At 40.6% G+C, this 21,069-nt stretch overlaps 1 protein-coding gene across 5 annotated transcripts; it reads right to left on the bottom strand.

The window, feature by feature from the left end:
* Nucleotides 1-678: 678 nt before the first annotated feature.
* IWS1 (interacts with SUPT6H, CTD assembly factor 1) lies at nucleotides 679-19,692 on the bottom strand. Of its 5 annotated transcripts, XM_054983373.1 has the most exons (15): nucleotides 19,233-19,413; nucleotides 16,584-16,699; nucleotides 14,033-14,828; nucleotides 12,408-12,606; nucleotides 12,108-12,165; nucleotides 11,687-11,781; nucleotides 10,530-10,680; nucleotides 9,322-9,404; nucleotides 8,297-8,426; nucleotides 7,207-7,324; nucleotides 6,358-6,469; nucleotides 5,950-6,006; nucleotides 5,680-5,791; nucleotides 4,941-5,101; nucleotides 996-1,082 (listed from the first exon to the last, which is right to left on the bottom strand). In XM_054983373.1, exons 1-14 carry the CDS (start codon nucleotides 19,264-19,266, stop codon nucleotides 4,973-4,975), a joined length of 2,190 nt encoding a protein of 729 aa, XP_054839348.1. In that variant the 5' UTR covers nucleotides 19,267-19,413; the 3' UTR covers nucleotides 996-1,082; nucleotides 4,941-4,972. The 5 variants fall into 5 exon arrangements, with proteins under 5 accessions (XP_054839349.1, XP_054839351.1, XP_054839347.1 ...); XM_054983374.1 differs by lacking the exons at nucleotides 4,941-5,101; nucleotides 19,233-19,413 and adding an exon at nucleotides 19,649-19,692 and having other exon boundaries at nucleotides 679-1,082; XM_054983376.1 differs by lacking the exons at nucleotides 4,941-5,101; nucleotides 19,233-19,413 and adding an exon at nucleotides 19,567-19,652 and having other exon boundaries at nucleotides 679-1,082.
* Between the last annotated feature and the right edge of the window lie 1,377 nt (nucleotides 19,693-21,069).

Raw genomic sequence — 21,069 nt, forward strand, 5'->3', positions numbered from 1 at the left:
AATAATTCTAGAAGAAACTGGGATTTGGGACTTTACACAAACCCAGTTATGATCCCTGTGTACTATATGCAGCCAAAAAAAAATCACAGGTGGCTGGATTTGTTGTCAGGAAAAGCCATAAAATAATTACCTAAAGCACTACTGCCCAAGTGTATCCCTACCACTCCAGTCATTCCCTCTGTGCCATGTTGCTCAAGCACTTAACTCATATAGCTTACCTGTATAAGACTTCAGAGGGTTCTGGAATAGTGACTGATATCCACAGAGGCCTTTTAGAATGTAACCATAGTTTTAAAATATAGGCTATGCAGTAGGAGTAAATGCAGTAAATGCAAGTTCCACTGAAGTCAATGAAGTCAGAGTTAAATACTTCCACTAGATTGTTTCTTATATATGTCACAACATGAACTTTGGAAGTACTAATTAGATTTAAAAGGCAGAACAGGTAATTTTACTTTCTTCAAGGGTTCCAAACAAATCACGGAAGATTGGAACCTCCTGTTATTAAGCCAGTTATCTGTAATCTGAACTTGTGAACACAGGGCAGATGCATATGGATTTGTAGAGTATATTCACATATCCCCCCCACCCCGCTATACATTTGCAGGGATCAGTCAGCATGTTGTCCTGAATCTTCTTAACTATGCATTCATCTTACCAAGCACCACTTAGCCCCACAACATCCGAAAGAGATTTTATTGTCTGAGGGCTGAGGCAATACAAGGTTCCATCTGTACAAAGGACACATGAGATTGGAGTTAAATACAATCATAATGAACAACAGCTTGGGCAGTGGGTAAGGGAGTCAAAAGCCTCAGACATATTACTACAAGCTGAACCAACAATTTGAAGACACTTTAAAAAAAATCAGTTTGTTTTAAAAATGTAGACATCTTCAGAGAGTCTCTAGGTGCACTTTCAGGAGGATTCCAAGAAGATCCATTGTGATGTCACAAGGGCATTTTGTTTCCTTCAATGCTGATCTTCACAGCATGAGACGTTCTGCTTTTTTTCCTGATATCTGTGAACTTCCGCATCTGTTTGTCCAGTCGACTGACTCCTTTCTTAGAGCTGGCCTGAAACTTGAAATAAAAGTTATTAGAGTTAGGAAAGGGCCAAAATGCCAGAATTAAAAAAAGGACAACGCATGCATGTGTAATTCATCTAGAGTCTTAAGAACCCCACAGAATAATCTCACCAGCATAATTTCATATGAAGACTGCAAAAGGTGGATTACTCACAAGAGTTAAATAAATGCAAACTTTGCTATCAAAAAAATCTTAGTTTTTGTAGCACAAAACTACCACCAGCAACTACTAATTTTATAATTACCACCAGCAACTATTAATTTTATAATGAAGGCACTGAGTACTGTCACAGCATTTCTCATTAAATGTCAATCAACTGAATAATTCCACACTGCAGACAAATTCTAAAAGGTCAGTTTAGCAAGCAAGGAGGGAAAACCCCCACAAATCCTGCTGAAGTACAAACTTGAGCTTCAGTCGGTCAATGAATGTGTGCCCAAACAGCAAGCTACAGACTGGGCTGCAGACAAGTGAATCTCCACAGACAGTGCAATATGAATGTATTGTCGAAGGCTTTCACGGCCGGAGAACGATGGTTGTTGTGGGTTTTCCGGGCTGTATTGCCGTGGTCTTGGCATTGTAGTTCCTGACGTTTCGCCAGCAGCTGTGGCTGGCATCTTCAGAGGTGTAGCACCAAAAGACAGAGAGTCTTTTGGCTGGCATCTTCAAAAGACAGAGAGTCTTTTGGTGCTACACCTCTGAAGATGCCAGCCACAGCTGCTGGCGAAACGTCAGGAACTACAATGGCAAGACCACGGCAATACAGCCCGGAAAACCCACAACAACCATAGTGCAATATGAAGTTTACACATACCTCTGCCAAAACAGGAGGGGAGGAGGGGGGACACACCAGAACGTCTATCAATACATGAAGCTGCCTTATACCAAGCAAGATCTCTGGTCCATCTACCTTTGTATTGTTTATTCCAACTGGCCATGATTCCACTAGGTCTCAGGCAGGGATTGTCACAGCCCTGTGATCCGGTATCTTTTCTACTGAAGACACAAGTGATTGAACCTGGCACCTTCTGCATGCAAAGAATATTCTTTACCATCTAACTACAGTCCTTCCTTGTCTACTGCATTGCTTTCTCCTACTGCCCGCCATTTTAAGTGCTCCAGCACAGGGACGAGGACGACAACAACGAAAAACTGCAGCTTTCTGACATAACACCTACAGAACTGCAAAAGACGGCGTTTCTTGGAACAGCGTACACATTACGCCAATATCTGGTTGATACTTAGGTCTCCGGCGGATACCTGTATCAGCTTAGCAAGGCCAATCAATAACAACATGTGACCTCTGCCTATTGTTGATTGTGTTTCGGATAATTTGAATTAATATTATTATTTAATAACGATGATGATGATGCCACACAATAGCACAGGCCATGTGTGTATGGAAGACTCAGAATCAGTGTATATTTTTATTAACTAATGGTGAAGTAAGTTAGGGTTGTATTCAAAGGTTTACATAGGGATCATATTTACAAATGTGGATTCCGCTTCATACAGTGCAATGGACTGAAACAATAAGACTACATCTGAACTTGTGCAGCATTCCTTCCCATCACTATTGAGCAACACTAACACAGCCTGAGATTAAAGAGAAAAATTACCTTGTCTAGGTTATGTGATTACCAGTTCCAGTACTTTTGTTGTAGAAATAAGGTATTGATTATAGGGGGAATTTATATCATAATCAGCTAGAGCATGAATACAATCAGCCTCTCACTTTTTGCTTCCCACTACATCTAAACATTATTCTCTCTCTAAAAACAGCACTGACATCCTTATAGTTCAAACTATTAATTATTTTTATATTTCTATGTGCTAAAATGGTAAAACAAGGCACGTTTTACCATTCTAATCTACTTTATCCTTCCCAAATAGAACGTATCTTGCCGAAATCCTTTCAATGAATTTCACTGCTGAGGAGACATTGTAAGATGGGCTTTCCATTTCCAAATCCAATGTTACACCACAATGGCTTTTACATCTAACTCGGCAAAACTAGTTCAACTAGCACATTCCTGTGAAGTCTCATTTCCCCAGAAGTCAGCCATCTCTATTTATTAAATGGTTCTTACAAAAATCAACACTAACACTTGATTCTTAAGAAATGTTTAACTTATCCTTTACTTGCTTTACAGCTGATTAGATAATTGACACTTTTTGAACCCTAAACAGATCTAAATCTTTTGTGTGTCAGATACTGGCAAGAATTACTTCAAACAAAAATTAATATATAGTACCTGTTATGTTTGTGCCCACCTTGGCTCCAAGTAACTTAGCCAATCTCTCTCATTTTACCACATCTGTGTAAAGTAGATTAGACTGAGAGATCAGCATGCCCACTTCAGCGAAATGACATAGCTAAAATACAGATCTGAATCTTGACCTCAGCATGTCAAACTTTAAAACGGGGTGACTTAAAAATGAAGCCAAGCACAGTAGTCACCTTAGAAAACCAGGTGGCTGCCGAGGTTGAGAGACCTTTTCCCCATCTTTAGTTTGTGCATCAGTTGCACATATTCCTGGCTCAGTCGGATCAAACCACATTGATCCATGCCTTAGTTAACTCTAGACTGGACTACTGCAATGTGCTCTACTTGGGGCTATCCTTGAAGAACATTTAGAAGCTGCAGCTAGACTGCTGGTTGGGGCCAGCTATCAGGAGCATATGACCCCAATATTACAGCAATTACACTGGCTACCAATCCACTCCCAAGCACAAAACAAGGCGTTGGTTTTGACTTTTAAAGCCCTATGCGGCTTGAAGGACCGTCTTTTCCCATATGCATCAGACCATTATGGTAACCTTTGGAAGACCTGCTTTGGGTGCCTCTGACTTCTGAGACTAGGCAGGTAGCAACCTGAGAGAGGGCCTTTTCGGTCATGGCACCAGAACTCTTGAACTCTATCCCCAGGGAGATTCATCTGACCCGTTCTGTTGCCACTTTCTGCCAGTGGGTGAAGACTGTTCTGTTTAGTGTTTCTTCAGTGATCTTTCATTCCTGCACTGTGTTCAATTGTTGTTTTTATGTTTTTGTATATATTTTAGCTCTGGTTTTAATTATGTGTTTTTGTTGGTTTTAATCGCTTTTAAGATTTCATTTTATTATGTAGTATTTTAATTTGTTAGCTGCCCTGGTGGCCCTTATGAGGACAGAAAGGTGGAATATAAATTTTATAAAATAAATAAATATAAATAGTATCTGGGAAGACAGCTACAGAGAACTGCTAAACGGAGGGTAAGATTAGAATCTGTGCAAGATATTCTAAAAAATGCAACCTATCATCTTGAAAAAGTAGATCAAGCCTAGGTATCCCTCACAGAAAACTTGTTGAACTATAAGAGCCTGATCCAGACTAGTCAGCTACTATAAGCTGCCTGAAGTTATTGTTCATTGATATAGATTTGTGTTTAAATTACCCTTTAAATGTTCTTATTTTCAGGCATCTGATGAAAAGGGCTCTCGTCCAGGAAAACTTACGCTATTATAATAAAATCTTCAGAAAATTCAAGCTCAACTATAAATGTCTTATTGAGGCCAGCTATAAAGGAGATAAACTCACTACTTCAACACAGGACTGAATTTAAAACTATTCACAGTTGGAAGTGTAACAGGACTGGTCTTTGTCATCTATGATAATGCTGATATTGAAATTTTGGGCTCATCTTATAAGGTATGTCATGAAGCAGGGGAAATTTAGTAATACATTAATTTCTTTTCCCCCATTTTACAGTATTTTCTAGGTGACAGTTAGTAGATTCATGCTGCTTTGCCTGATCATGCACATGGCCAACAACTAAAGCACATGCACTGTTCACATCACCTGTGAGGATACCTCTCAAACCAGGGGCAAGCAGAATTACAAAGCTACAAAGGCATCCTGTTGCCTTCAATGCTGAATTTGACAGCCCGATGCATTTTGCCGAGTCGTTTCTGTTCTGCAAACCGCCTCTTGTGTTTTTCCAACCGACTAATACCTTTCTTAACAGTTCCAGGCTAGAAACAACATCTCATTTAATGAAAGGAAGGACAGCTGATCAGAACTGAAAACTGTAAAGCATTTAATGATGGCTTTTTCACTTTGCCTTGGAGTCTAAACAAAAAATAGGAACCACTGGATACAAGTAGATCTTATCTAGTGCCATAATACTGTCATGATTTAAGGATGAGGAGGGAGAGAGAGAAGAAAGACATATGGACTTCATAAACTTCAGGCTACTGGGGGTAGGGAAAAAACAGGAGAAAAAAATTCTGAAAAGGGGTAAAGAATTGCATCAGGAAAGATCATCCCCTGTACTTGGGTTCCAGAGTCACTAACAATCAGAACTTTCAAGTAAAACTGCTGTTTCTTGCTGCTACCTTTGACAAGAGAAACTATTTTGGCTAGATTTTCAGATTGGGTAAGATAGCGCTTGCATGCTTAAGGCAAATGCAATACATGGACAGAAACAATGAGATAATGCCTAAACACAAGGCAGCAGTGAGCAGAGGATGATCTGATTTCTGTAATATTTTACTGGTCTGGGTTCAGTTTTGCAAAATGAATTCCTTCCTTTTTTTCCTCAGACACTTACCCTGGAAGTTTCCATTTCCACGTTCCACTTTGGTCTGACCACATAATCTTTGTTGGAGGGCATTGGAACTCTTGCACGAGCACAAAATCCTGGATCACCAGGCCTAAGAGCTCTAAGGAAATAGGACAAGCATGTTGTTTAAGTAACGTAAGGTTGCTCAAGCTTTAATCATTTCACTCAAATTACTTTCTCCTCACCTTCCAAAACACAAACCACATAACAAAAGTCTACAAACAAAGTGGTTCTTGAAGGGGAGGGGGAGACACTTACTTTTCCTCTCCTGTCAACACCTTCTCCAAGTCCCTGCGGGGGGTTTGACCACCAGAGCTGTAAACAAAGAAGGGAGAGATTTTGAATTGCTGGGCAATGATCATCTCCATAAATACAAAAAATTTAGTAGGTATTTCCAAAAATTCCTTGTAGCAGAATACACACACCCCACATTGAAACAGACAAACATAGCAACTCCACAGAACAAGAGACGCTACAAATAGTAGAAGAGGAAAAGGAAAATAAAGAGGACATTGATGAAAATCAAGATTCACCACCAAATAAAATGCAACTTTCAAAGCACTCATGGGAATGGTGCTCAGGGGGTGAATGCCAACTGGCCTTGGCTATACAGAAGCCAGCAAGGGTGGGGGAGATGCTAACATTTCGGCGCACACACCATCTTACCTGCTCAACCGCCTTCGCTGTGGCATCTGTTCCAGATCCCTCTGTTCTCTTTCTTCTCTTGTCATTCCTTTGTAGTTTGAGGTTAGACCAAAAATAGGCCGTGACCATTCATCTGTTTTTTTGGGGTTAAATTGAAACAAAACTCATTGATGTTCAAGCAGCAGACAGCACATATACCCTGCAGCTATGAGGAGTTCCTACCACCCAACAAGCAGTTGGCTTCAGGTATCCGTCTGCCTTGCTTAATAATTTAATACAGATTCAAAGCCCATTTAAGGTGGCCCTCCCAAGCAATTTTTATTGTTTACATTTCATTGGTATTTTCATCAGGCTGTTAACAAACACTCCACCAAACATTTCCCCAACAAACCTGCCCTCCCCTAACCTGAGAAGAAAGGGAGGAGGGCAGGATAAGGAAAGCTTCCAAGTATTTTTATAGCATTCAAAACATGTGCCAGAATCCTGCCTTTCATTTTTAAAATGTTTCTAAGTCCTTACAAGTGTAAGGCTACATTTAATTATATGATGTGCATCTCCGTATTTGCAGAATAGTATCTATCACATTCATGAAAATGTATGTACTAAGATATTAAGCAAACAAAAGGAAAGCAACTAACATGAGTAAACTTCCTTTATATTTCCATTCACTACCTAAACATTTAACCTAAAGAAGTGCAACTTTCCCCCTGAACTATGGGCATAAACTATCAGAAGCAGTAATATAGAAGGTTGCCTATTCTTGCATCACGTATTTTCTTCACAGCAGGAGCAAACACTGATGTCAATGGTAACTGCTCAAGAGGGACACAGGAGCTGCAGTGTACCATATGACAGGGGAGGGTGACTTACTAATTAGTTTCCCTGCCATGTCCTTGTTGGGCCGTGATTCCTTAGGGTGTTTGTAGAGATACATCACAGCTCGCCCAATCCCACTGTGCTTTAAGGTCTCTTGGCTCACACTAGGTAGCTAGAAAAAAAAATACATAAGACACACACTTAGGAAACCATCACCTTTTAAAGTCCCACAACTCTTTTTTGCATTTTCTAGAATGGGGTCCCCAACCCGTTTCAACCCTGTGGGCCCTTTTACAGTTTTGACAGAAGGTGGTAGGTGCAACTACAACATGGCTACCACAGGAGGTCAAGTCAACCACAAAATGGCTTCCACAAGAGACAGAATCAACCACAAAATGTCAGGAGTGAGGTCATGTGTAACTTTAATCATAACTATTAGAGGCCAACGCTCTATTTAATTTGGATGCCTTTTAAAAAGGAACCAATGGTTTAAAATATTTTCCTGCATACACACAGTAAACCTTCAGTTATGCAATGAAGGTTCTTGTGCTGTGGTGGCAGCTGCTGCCAAAGCAACTTTTTAAAAATCTCCACAGCCAATCAGAACTCCAAGAGCCAATCAAAAGCCCTGCTGGGAAAAAGTACTCCCCCCTTCCTAAAATCCCTTGTTGGGTGCCAGGAAAGATGTCGATGGGTGCCATGGCAGTCATGCATGCTGTACTGGGGACCCCTAATCTTGAAGAAGCAAAATTACAAAGGTGATAGAAACAAAAGGGAAACAGACTTGGCAGTAGCCACAGCTGATCAGCAGGACAGTTTGCCCAGGAAAGCTGTAGAATCTCCACTGCACAGATGGATATCTACTGTACATTTAGAGACTCTGTGTGCTCCCTTAACTTTGTTTTTATCCAAGAGTGCTTATTAGATTTGTAAGAAAAGTTTAATTTCTGCATCTCAAGAATTTCACCTTACATATTCAACCATATCAAAAGGATGGAGAACAGCAGAGATGCAGCCATTTACTCTTACTGCTATGTATGTACATATGTACGTACACGCACACTTCTCATTCATGCTGCCAGAAACTTAACATAAATGGCCTATAAGTTACGTTGACTCTAAGAGCTGCATATAAGTTTTTAACCTCTTGCAGAATCTTCAGAAGCTCCTCTCGAATTTTCAGTGCTGGAAGACTCCTGTCTGGTAGGGGAGAAAGCCACTCTTTGATAGCTGACATCACACCACTGTCAATGAAAGTTTCCTTCAAATCCTGCCTGAAAAGTCAGAATGAAAACAATTAGCAACTCCACTCAGAACCAAAGGAAGAGGAATGCCTTCCATCAACTCCCCAATCCCCTGTATCCTGCACTCTTATTCCCCACTGCAAAGTCAGGATGAACTATCCATGTTTAAAAGTGAATAAAATACAGGCTGGAGATCATCTTGGGTGTTCCAGAGGAACTTCCATACACACCCCAAGGTGACTGCTGAGTTGCCATCCTGGTTCCAGCCCCTCATGTTGCATTGCATTGTCAACCTGGAGGGTCTCCTGACTTTCAGAAGCAGCTTTTCGGGGGGGGGGTATGATATGAGAGAAAATGGAGGGTCTGGAAAGCCTTGCAGAGATCTTGGATCCCTGCCATTCTCTACAACATTTTCCCTTTGCATACTTTTACCTATTGCCAGAGAGCCATGGTTTCCATCCTCCTCCCTGCATGGGTATGACTGATTTATTCACATTATTTATAGTCCAACTTTCTCACGGAGACTCAAGGTGGATTACACAGTATGGATCAGTACAGTCAATTTCAAAGACATTTCAATAAACATGTAATGAGAAGTTTTGCTAAACACGTAGAAACCTACTTATTTCCTTTGAAATTCCTCTAAATATAATCTACAGAAAAGTTATAATGTATTTTATTTACCATGTTTATAGTCTGCCTTTCTAAAAAGATTCAAAATGGATAATGCCATCACAACATACATTTAGCAAAGAAATGTTAGTTCTAGAAATACTGAATTTTAATTAATCTCAATTTAAAGAGTGAAGCAAACATTTAAGAATAAGCTGAACTATAGTACTTAGCATCTAGGCTTTTTAGCACATCACATCAGGCCATTTCTCTCCTCAAACTGCACAAGGAAGTTTGACCAAGTTTTACTTACTTTTTCAGATGCATAACTACAGTTGGAAGCAAAGTTAATTTTTTTAGTGCTGGTTTCTTCTGTGTGTTCAACTGCCTGTCTTCCTGTGAAGAGTTCAGGATTTAATCAGAAACAACCAGAAAGACAGCAGAACAACCAAAATCCCATTTCAGAAGCAAAGCAACATGATTAATAGGCCGTTTCCACACGACTTACCTGCCTGCGGAACATTGCGTGAAAGACCCGGAAGACAGTATCTTCTCGCGCAAAATCGTGCCAGGAAGACACTGTTATCCGGGAGTTTTGAGCAAAATCGCATCTTCCTGGCACGATTTCACACGAGAAGAAGATGTCTTCCAGGTCTTTCGCGTGATGTTCCACAGGCAGGTAAGTTGTGTGGAAATGGCCATAATCTCCTTGTCACTGACTAAGTAGAGAAATAGGAACTAAGAGGCAACAACGTTTTTGTTAATTTCACTGGCATTATAGCATGTAAACCCAGAGTCTCTTTTAAGACGTCCTTGCACAGTGGGCACCAGTACATCCTTAGGGTTTTATCCACTTTTTATTTAGAAGTCTTGAGCACAATCTGATTATTTTGGTTACAGACCAGACATAGTCTGCATTTAGAAGTCACCAACAAGCAAGTCCTAGTTCGTTTGTTTCTCTTCACAATCTCATGCTCCCAACCCCACCTCGTTTTGTACAGCTGGGCAATCAAAGTCTTCATGCTTCTTAACTAACTGCAGTTCCTCGCGATGTCTAAATCAGGCAATATGACAGTGTAGTTTCTTTCTTGCCTACAAATCAGGATCCTACGTGACAGTTTAATCCTGCTACTCCCCGCTCCCCAAGACTAGGTGTCCTGCCAGGCAGAAGCTTCCACTGCCATCACATATGGATTACCTATGCACTGAATGAGGGAGGTTTTGTTAGTTGGCTGGTGCACTGCCAATGTGTCCCTCCCGTACTACTCAAGGGAACATGGACAGTGCCAGTAGTTTGAGAAGGGAACGCTGTGATATGTTGTTGCTTTAGAAAAAACAAAGTCCCAAGAATCCCTGTTCATTAACAAACAGATAAGCATTTACTGTATGAACCATCACAAGTTTTCAGCTCTACCTGCTCAGTGCTACACATACCAACTTAATTGCTCTACATAACTCAGCGCTGGAAAAAAAAATCAGAGTGAACTGAAGCTCTACAAACCTCAAACAAAAAAAACATACCTCTGCAGCTTCATTCATCTTAACGATCATAGCACTGACAACATCATCAGCATCACTAATAAATGTTCCGCCATCACGATTGCGCCGGCGCTTGCCACTCATGCTTTTTTTCCGCTGTAGCATCATGTCAAAATCTGACATGAAGTCGAGACTGAAATGTAGAAGAAGGTTTCAATGAAGTCAGGCTGGAACTGTAAGCCATTTTGCAGCAACAATGAATTTTTGATGTCAGGTTCTAAATCTAAACACTATAGGTTTTTTACAGTTTAGGAGGGTAAACTGCCATCCTAAAAAGAGAACTGTTCCTTCCATCTAAAGAGAAAAGACCAGGCCAACAGCCTTGAGAATTGCTGTATGCACTACTCTGTCTGACTTTTGTGCCAGGAAAAAAAGGGATTCAAAAGTGCAAGTTGAGTTTTTAGCCACTTCATGCCTTGCATCTTGCACTGGATATGGAACACTTTTTAGCACACTAAAACCAAATAGGCCAAACTGGAATGGCCTTTAAGGGGCACAAACTCAATAATCTGAGGACCCATGGAAAAAATACAAAAATGTTACAAAAATAAGCTGAACCAACACATTAGTGAAAATCCAAGACAGAGTGATCCTAGTATGAGGAGACAGATTTTGATTTGGTTTCTTGTTTTATGACATATTGTTTGTTTCTGATGGTTGGTAACTAGCTGCCTTGAGCATGTTTTGGAAAGGAGGGTACAAATGTCTCACACAAATTAATATAATACTTCCCCTGCCTGTATTTTCTCCCAAATATACTAACACAGCTCCCTGCAATTGTAGGTATACATGAATATCCCAGCCTTAGAAGATCTACATTCTACTGATTTTACTTAACTGAACTGGAGCAGCCCTATAATAAGCTGTGTACAAAGCAGACTATAGCTCTGCTCCTGAAACCAGCATGGCTCACTCAAATTTTGGTGGAAGACAACTTGTTCCTGTTATTTAGTATTCACTACTGTGGGGAGGAAAATAAAGAAAGTGATTTGGCAAAAACGAAAGAAAAAAAGCTGACAGCACTCCTTAGTGCAGGAAGCTCCTTCTCTGAAGCAAGGTACTGATGACATTTTAAAGGAAAACGTATCTCTGTTCCAAAGCAAGACTGGTCTCTTGTAGCAGTCACCATGAAGACTCACTGTTTTCCTCGTCTGATATTGTCATCTGAGTCTGAATCATCTGCTGTTCCTTTCCTTTCTCCTTTCTCTTCTTCCAAATCCTCCTGGTTGAATCCCTTTGGTTAAAGACAACATAAAGTCAGTTGCTTCATGTAAGATTTCAACAGAGCTCCGTCACAGCACACGTACACCCTTTTAATGGTTTTCAAGATTCAGGCTAGCTTTAAATCCAGGCCACTAGTTTCCAACCTGTGATGGGATATTTACATGGCATCTGTCACACAGTGGAACTGACAGAGTGGCTGTAGTTAGAAACTTCCACAATAAACCCAGCTGAACTGTTATGAAAACCCAGAAAAACTAGGTATATGTAGTCACAGACACACACATCACACAGGGAAGTTATTGGAAAGAAGGAAAAACAGGTTCACAACATACTTACTGTGAACTCCTCCTCCTCTTCATCTCCAGATTCTCCAAAAATATCTGCAATGAGGTTTCTGCAGAAGATATGATTTATTTTTACTTTGTTTCTTAGGCAGTATACTTTCAACACTGCATAGAAGAGCATTACACAATAACAGGTTTCTAACAGAGCCACAAGCCTAAAATCAGAATGCCAACAATTTCTGCCCCACACAGCTTATTCATCAGTCCTGCTCCCTATTTTGTTATTGCTCCCTGTAGCAGCAAATATGTCCAGACCATAAACTTGCACCTTTCTTACATGAGAGGCACTTACTCTTGTTCATTTCCCGATTCGCTGTCACTCCCGAAGAGGTCTTTCTCTTCCTTCTTCTTCCCAGCATCATCGGCCTTGTCATCATCTTCCTGCTCATCGCTATCTGAAGCTATAGGTTTCTTTTGCTTCTCATATTTCTCCGATGCAGCATCACTATCTGATTCTTCACCGTCAGAGATTAGACGACCCTTTTTCACAGCTGCAGATTAACCAATACATCAGTAACTGAGTCAAGTTAGGTAAAAGCAGTCAACAGCTTAGGGAAAAATCTCCTTCAATTAACATTACAAAGAGGAGGAACAGAAACTGTGATCATACTCAACTGAACTTTGCAGAAGACAGTTTGTGTACAAAATAAAAGCAACAGGCTTTCGAGAATCAAAGCTGTATCTGACATCAGGTATCTGAAGAAGGGAGCTCTGACTCTCAAAAGCTCATACCCTGAAAATCTTGGTTGGTCTTTTAAGGACTCAAATCCTGCTGTTCTACTGCACACCAACAGGGCTACCCACCTAAAAATAAACGCAAGTTATGGCTAACGTCTAAATATTCCACACTAAATATTCTCTAAAGAAGACTGTCAACCGGAAATGTCAAGCCCCTTAGAATAGTGTAGAAGAGTAGCAATTATAGGAAATGCAGTACATTAACCCATGTGTGACATGGCCCATTCAACAGTGCAAAACTCTTACCTAGTGACCTACCTAGTGACCAAGGCATATATTAAACAAAGATGTAAAATTTCCTAAAAGTCCTTTTTCAATCTAGTTACCAATTAAACTCATGCACTTTGGACAAGTCAGACCTATTCAACAACAGTTTTTTGGATGAAACTTAATACACAAACGATTACATATACAAATATCAATGGGAGCTTGTACACAGTTCTTTGGTTTCTCCCTCCTATTTCTCTTACCGGTTTCTGCCAACAAAAATGCCTACCCCCAAATGTCTATTAACTTTTGCTCAATAGTACAAAAAGAAAAGATGAAATAGAGCACACTAATGTCAAGGCGCAAGAACTGTGGAGCAAACTCACTGAGAACCGGGCTGGCTGTGGATACTGTACAACCTGCTATAGCTGTTATGTCTTTTTCCCCCTCTCAAGTGAAGTGGGACAAGAAGCAGTAGTTTGGGGCACCGTCCTCCTTAGTTCTATAGCAGGAAAAAGGGAGAGTGGAACAACTGCCCTTGATTCAATTTTGGCAACTGTATACAAGTTTGGTTTTTGCCTCAAAACTACCCTTTCTAAGAGATTAAAAAGGATAACTGATATTCTTATTTTACGGCCTTCTCCACCCTAGCTGAACAAGTGATGGTGTGAGTGGGTGGGAGGGGGAGGGAGGGAGAGCACACTTTAGGATAATACTCTCCACATTACATTACAATTCCTCATACTTGAACACTGAATACTAACTGACAGTTGGCTCACATCTACAGAGCCACCACTTGAAGAAAAAACTGAGGAACTACAGGTGTGAATGAGCCATTACAGACCAAATACCAAAAAGATTACTATTATTGTGCTTTTCAATGAATTCATTTCACACATGCAGCTGCAACTGGCTGATAAAGTAGTGAATTAAAAATGTACATGCAACAGGCTGAAATCTGTATTTCCTTACGTGTTTTTTCATCATCTTCACTATCAGAGAGTACAGCAGTTTTCCTCTTTGCTGATTTTTCCTCCTCTTCACCTCCTTCTTCATCGCTGTCTGCTATCTTCCGTTTTTTAGGGCCATCTTCTTCCTCACTATCAGAGCCATGAGATCGTTTTCCTGGTGGATCGCTGTCTGAAAGTGGAGCGCTGTTCTCAGTTTCCTCCTCTTTCTTATTCTCCCTATCACTGCTGCCTGACTCTGTTCTTTGTTTGCCTCCAGGGGCATCTTCGGTTTCAGAGTCACTAGGCTGAGCCTTTGGCTCCTCGTTTTCAGAGTCACTGGCAAGAGGTTTTGGAACCATTTCATTCTCTGAATCGCTATTGTGAATTTTTGGATGTTCTTCATTTTCTGAGTCACTTGCTCGATGTTTTGGGGGCTCCTCATTTTCTAAGTCACTGGTATGATCTTTGTGTGAGCCCTCATTTTCAGATTCATCGGCCATGGGCTTCTGAGGTTCCTCATTTTCAGAATCGCTATCATGGCCTTTAGGAGGTTCATCATTTTCAGAATCACTTGCCTGAGGATTTACAGCATCCTCATTCTCAGAGTCACTGGCACGGTGAACAGGGTGATCCTCGTTATCAGAATTAGTGTCTTTACCTACACGAACCCCTTCATTTTCTGAGTCACTGGCATTGTGATTTGGGGCATCCTCATTTTCTGAATCACTATGTTTTTGCCTTGGGGTATCTTCATTTTCAGAGTCTGTCATAGGGTGGCCTCTAGTTCGTCCATCATCATCTTCATCGCTGAGTTCATTCTGGGAAGAAAAAAAACCCAGTTCCAGGCATGGCACAAAACGACAAATTAAACATAGCAGGAATAACTGCATCAAAATTTATTTTTGAGAATTATAGTTAGAAATATTTCACAAAGAAAAATATGAATTAGCTTCTTGGTATTGCCTTCCACCCTACACTCAGTCAAGTGAGTCAAAATTTTAAAAACAAACTTTTAGCTTCCATACTGACATTAAAGTAAACTGGAGCACAGAAACTCTCTGAATAAACATTATAGCTCCAGCATGCCCTTAAGCTGGTTATATACTTATTACACACGCACACCCCACTTACAATACAGGGGATCTTTTATTCAACCAGAAATATATATATTTAAAACCTACTGGGTTAATTCAAGCACTGAATTTTGCCTAAAACAGCATTAAGAATATCAGCTCATATCTGTTATTTCAAATTATCATTCAGACAAAAGGAAGCAGAGAGATATTAACTAGGAATTCGGGTTTTAAAAAGCATATCTGTCAAGCATCTTCTTCCCTCCGCAAAAAGGTATCTTTAGCCTTTTATGGTATTACAATATATCAACTATAATTGTAGCCACAGCAGATTAATGCTCCAAAATTGACTTGGGATATAAATCACTGCTCTCCTGCTGCCATATTCATTTAATAAATTTCCAACAAGCAATAAATATACTTATTTAAATAATTCAAGTGCAAGACTTTACACATTAGCATTAACTATAATTCTTTAAACATACTCTGCTCTATAAATTAATCCTGTTCATTGTGTATAATTCAGCTTACCTGATGCTTACAATGCTTCTCTACTTAGTACTAAGACCCTTTTCCAGTGCTGAAGACACACGGGGATATTTCTTGTTTCCACAAGATGAATCTTAAATGTTCTTCTGTGTACCTTCCAACTCAAATGGACTTTGTCAAAGTTTGGAGTTATTACTGCTCGTATGAGCTGTATAACTTATGTATCTCTCTGAGACTAGCCTGTATCTCTGTTTAAGGACTATGATTCTAACAATGTGCATTCTATAATATATTCTTATAATGGACCTGCGTAGAAATAGATAATAATTTATGCAATGTGTACTGGTTTCCAGTTCCTGGGATGTCAATTTATTATTTTTTCACATGCTCAGTTATTATTGTCTTTCTAGAATTTATTTTTAAGTATGTATTTTTAATTATATATGTGAATATTATTTTTAGACTTGTCTATATTTATATATTTTTACAGAATCTCCTGAAAAAGCATAGGGGTAGTCAAGTATAAAATATTTTTCCCACTGCACCAGTCATTTTTTTGTCTTTGCTTATTGGGCTTACTAGTACGGCTCACTCTTCTGGTCCTTTTAAAAATGACTTTTTACCCTCTTTCTTTAAACAATTCCCCCCCCCCTTTCCAACATGTGTATTCAGAGCTATATTTTTTATATCTGTATTTAGCAGATTTGAAATATTTGTATATCAGCTCTACAGAGACATATGCCTGAGACATTCCACAGCATACAATTCCATTATTAAATTAACCAATAATCAATAAATGATAATATCTAAAACAAAATACAAAAAGAACTGGAAGAACTGGGACAATTAAAAACAATTTTACGTTTTGCCAAGTTAGTACACAATAGTGTACATGACAGTCTGAAGGCCTTTCAGAGTCACTCTTCAAGACCCATTATCTCTAACTTCCCAATAATGTTTTTCATCCTTTACAGATGGATAGAGATAGACTTCTTATTTGATCACTAATACCTCTGAATGTTGTCCTATGCTTTCATTTTCTGATCCAGAGTGTGGTTCATTTCCATTTTCTTCCATGTCTGATCCAGAATCACGCTCATCCTGCACTGGAGTAGCTCCACCATCATCTGCACCATTTTTAAAAGAAGAATGAGATGAAATAACATCTTCCAGTTTGGAGAAACAGCAGTATGTCTTGATACAGAAATAGATGAAACTCTTGTTACACATCCAGCGTCCGAATTAAAGCAGGAGACCTGCAAGGATTAGTGAGACTGCCTTATTTTCCCCTGCCTCTCTCTCCCTCACTATTTCTTCTTTCCCTTCCCTGGCAGCCCCGCATAGCCCCTTCTTTTCCCTGCCTCCTTCTCTCCTTCCCACCCTCAACCAACCTACCTTTACCTGCCTTCCCCTTCAGCTTTCCTTTCTTTCCTCCCTCTGGGAAAAGTCTAGTCAAGTTGTGCAGTGGCTTCCACCACTAGGCCCAGCTGAACTGTGTAGGTAATGAGTCTCCAGGGGTTGCAGTTGGGTATGTCCCCAGTAAGTCCTCCCCCATCAGGACATATCAGAGGAAGGGATAGTATCTTTTGAGGATTGTTTTGACCTCAAAGTCCACCTTTCCCACCCCAGCTATGCTTTATAGAAACCAACACTTGGAAAGCTAGGCAACATCGTTGTGGTTGCCTAACAACCCCCCCAATGGCCCGGAGACCTCAAAATATAGTCTCAGTGTTGTTTCTATTAATTGGGGGAGTTTTAATCCCCCAATGTTTTTGTTTGTCTGCTTTAAATTTCAGATTTTTCAGCAAATGTGGGGCTTCATTTAGGTTTGTAGAGAAATCTCCCCTGGCTGTCTCTGGTCCCATTTTGCAGATTTTTTTTATCCATACTCTACTGCCTGTTTTGGAATTAACCATATGGTTATTCAGACAGAACCACAAAATATTAGATTTAATGTCAATGGAACCAGTATCTGTACATATCTGAAAAACGGATATTCTCAAAGGCTACCACTCCTACTTTCTGCTTTCTTTAAAACTAAGACTACTATAAAATTAAATATCTACCACATCCCTTTTGTTGACAAACTAAAAAGAATACAAGAAATAATCAACAGATTATTGCTTTCACAATACAATCAGCTTTGGTAGAATGTAAATTATATCTTTCTCTACACACTATCAGAAAATAGTGTCATAAATAAATATGGTTTTGGCATCACTATAGAACTAAGTTATCTCCAAACATGTTTAAATAGCATCAGACATACTTGTCAGACTTACAGTGCAATCCTAAACAATTACACCCTTCTAAACCCATTAACTTCAATGGATGTAAGTAACTGTTTAGAATGGCACGATCAGTTGTGCACTCAACATAAAAAACTGTGCTTGAAATGAGATGCACATGTTCCTTTAAAATACATAGGTGCAAAACCTCAATCCTTTCTCTATCACTACTTCTGAGGAGACATGAATGAAATTTTATATGCAAATAGATTATTCATACTTGATGAAGTTAATATGTATTTTTAACTTGGGTACTCACAACCATGAACAAAATGCCAAGAGGAAGTAGATACCCTTCCACGCTGGTTGGATTCCATTTCAACTAAAAGGCCCCTCTCTCCAACTAATGCCAGTGCTCAGGCCATCACAGAGAGAAGGAAGGCACCCTCACACTCAATCGATCTCACCTAGTAACTCTTCCCCAAGGAACACCATGCATTAAACACTATCATTCATACTAGATTTTGATTCCTGTGAGCCATATTGGGAGTCAACTTTTGGCAGAAGAATGGGATAATGATATAAATAAAAATGTGGGAATTGGTTCTTCATGCTGCTGTATTTTATTTAAATGAGAGACAGGAGTGAAGCTTTACAAAACCCAATTCAGTGGATCCAAACACAAATAAGAACATTAGACACATATACACGGGATTAGCAGGAACAGATGTCAAGTACAGCTTCCAGTTGCTTCAGAGTTAACTGAGCCAGGGCTCATGTTTTCTGCATCCCACCCCCTATGCCATCTAACAGAAGTTATTAAGCAGAAAACAGGTCAGACCACGGAGTTGCTATTATTAGGAAGAAACAACGGTAAGCACTATTACTACAGCACCTTGCTGGCACATACACACTTTGCCCCTTGGCAGGATGAGCAGGGACAGCATGACTGTCCAGCTCAAGGAGACATCCTGGGCTTCGCAGATAGAAGGATTGCTTGGCTCTCTCCCCTGTGATGCTGGAGGAATCTCAAGTGTGCCTTATGGCCAATCTCAACTTAATCAATCAGAAACACACGTAACTGATGACATATTAGGTGTGGACAACCAAAGCACTTATCATGTGGCATTAATACGAAGGCTACCGGGATAAAAACCACTGCAGAGATTCCGCCCCCTTCGCCGTGAAACTAAACGATCGAAGTCTGCACCATACGCACCCATGCTATTAAAACCATATGAACCGATGATGCCAAAACCCAAGCAGCAGCGCCTTTCTCCTCATAGGCAAGCAGCCCACTTGACCCCACCCTCTTCGTACGCAAACGCCCCTCCCCGTGACCCTCACGCACGTAACCCCTTTTCCCGCGAGCGCTCTCCGCCTGTCATTCCCTCAAAGCTGAGCCCTCCCACCCAACCGCTCCTGCCGATACCTGATGGTTCCTCGCCGTAATACTCCGTCTCCATAGCCCCGCCTCCTACTACCGGTCCCCGAGAGGAGGAGGCGGGGCTCCGATTTTCGTAGCGAACACCGGAGAGGAAAAAGGTGGGAAGGGAACGAAATCAACTTCCAGGTTCTAAACCGGAAGCGCCAATGCCCACCGCTTTCCCAGCCACCCCGCGCTTCAAGAACTTCCGCAATTCGGAAAGAATGCCAGTCGCGGACTCTGAGACATATGCGCATGCGCAGTACCATCTCCTCCCCTTTATGGTATTAACTCGATGCCGGTGCGGCCTTGCAAATTAAGAGAAGCTACTCGTCATCACCGTTCTTATTTGCACTTCCTGTACTGGATAGGGTTTCAGCGGAGAGCTAACAAGGAATGGATCGACGCCACTTTTCACCTACCGAGAAACATGGCTTCCGGGTTCTTACCGGAACTTCAAGCTCGGTGCCACTCTAGCCTCCCCCCACCCCACCAATACGGGTTCTCAGTGCAAACGTCAAAATATCGCGTGATTTGAGAACGAAAGGCACGGTCTCAAGCTTGTAGCGAGCGTAAAAGTCATTCGCGCGTGGCCTGGATTCGAACAATGGGTGGCGCTTTTTTCTGAAGTCTTAGTCGTCGTGTCTCGGGGAGGGGCGGCTTTTCATTTGCTTCCACTAGGATCTGGTCTGTAGGAGGTGGTTGGCGCAAGCAGGCTGTGTGTATGTGTCATGTCCCGTCAAGTCGCCTCCGTCTTAATGGCGATCCTATGACTGAGAGACCGCCAAAACGTCCTATCATTAACAGACTTGCTCAGATCCTGCGAACTGGAGGATGTGGCTTCTTTCATTGAGTCAAGCCATCTCGTTTTAGGTCTTTCTCTTTTCCTGCTGCTTTCCACTTTTCCTAGCATTGTTGAATTTTCCAGAGGAGTTAGCCGTGTTACTCTGTAGTAGCAAAATCAAAAAGAGTCCAGTAGCACCTTTAAGACTAACCAATTTTATTGTAGCATAAGCTTTCGAGAATCAAGTTCTCTTCGTCAGATGCATGATCCGAACTGGTCAAATACAGAAGAGGAGGGGAGAGAGGGGAGAAAGAAGGGGACATAAGTCCCTTTATGCATGATCCGAACTGGTCAAATACAGAAGAGGAGGGGAGAGAGTGGAGAAAGAAGGGGACATAAGTCCCCTCCTCTTCTGTGTTTGACCAGTTCGGATCATGCATCTGACGAAGAGAACTTGATTCTGGAAAGCTTATGCTGCAATAAAATTGGTTAGTCTTAAAGGTGCTACTGGACTCTTTTTGATTTTGAATTTTCCAGAGAATCTTATCTTCTCGTGATGTGACCGAAGTATGAGAGCTTTAGTCTTGTCATTTTAGCTTCTAGGGAGAGCTCATGTTTAATTTGATCTAGTACCCACTTAATTTGTATTTTTGACTGCCCATGGTATCTGCAAAACTCCTCCAGCACCACATTTCAAATGAATCAATTTTCTTCCTGTCAGCTTTCTTCACCATCCAACTTTCACATCTATACATAGTATTAGGGAATACCATAGTTTGGATTATTTTGCTTTTGGTTCCCAAAGAGACATCTTTAAGGATCTTTTCTAGTTCCTTAACTGCTTCTCTTCTAAGTGTTTTTCTTCTGGTTTCTTAGTGCAGCCTGCCTTTTGGTTGATGATTGAGCCAAGGAATAGAAAATTGTAAACAATTTCAATTTTCTCATTGTCAACTTTGTGTAATTCCTCAGTGGTCATTACTTTTGGCTTCTTGATATTCAGCTGTAGTCTTGCTTTGGCACGTTCTCCTTTAACCGTTACCAGCAGTTGTTTCAAGTCTT

The sequence above is a fragment of the Eublepharis macularius genome, chromosome 6 (genome assembly GCF_028583425.1).
Source record: "Eublepharis macularius isolate TG4126 chromosome 6, MPM_Emac_v1.0, whole genome shotgun sequence".
Lineage (NCBI taxonomy): Eukaryota > Metazoa > Chordata > Lepidosauria > Squamata > Eublepharidae > Eublepharis > Eublepharis macularius.

Coding starts and splice junctions, on each gene's coding strand:
- IWS1 (XM_054983372.1), bottom strand. CDS start 19,266: ATGGAGACGGAGTATTACGGCGAGGAACCATCAG. Junction 9,405..10,529: donor AGATGAATGAAGCTGCAGAG/GTATGTTTTTTT, acceptor AACTCTTCACAG/GAAGACAGGCAGTTGAACAC. Junction 6,470..7,206: donor CATGGCAGGGAAACTAATTA/GTAAGTCACCCT, acceptor CCAAAAAAACAG/ATGAATGGTCACGGCCTATT.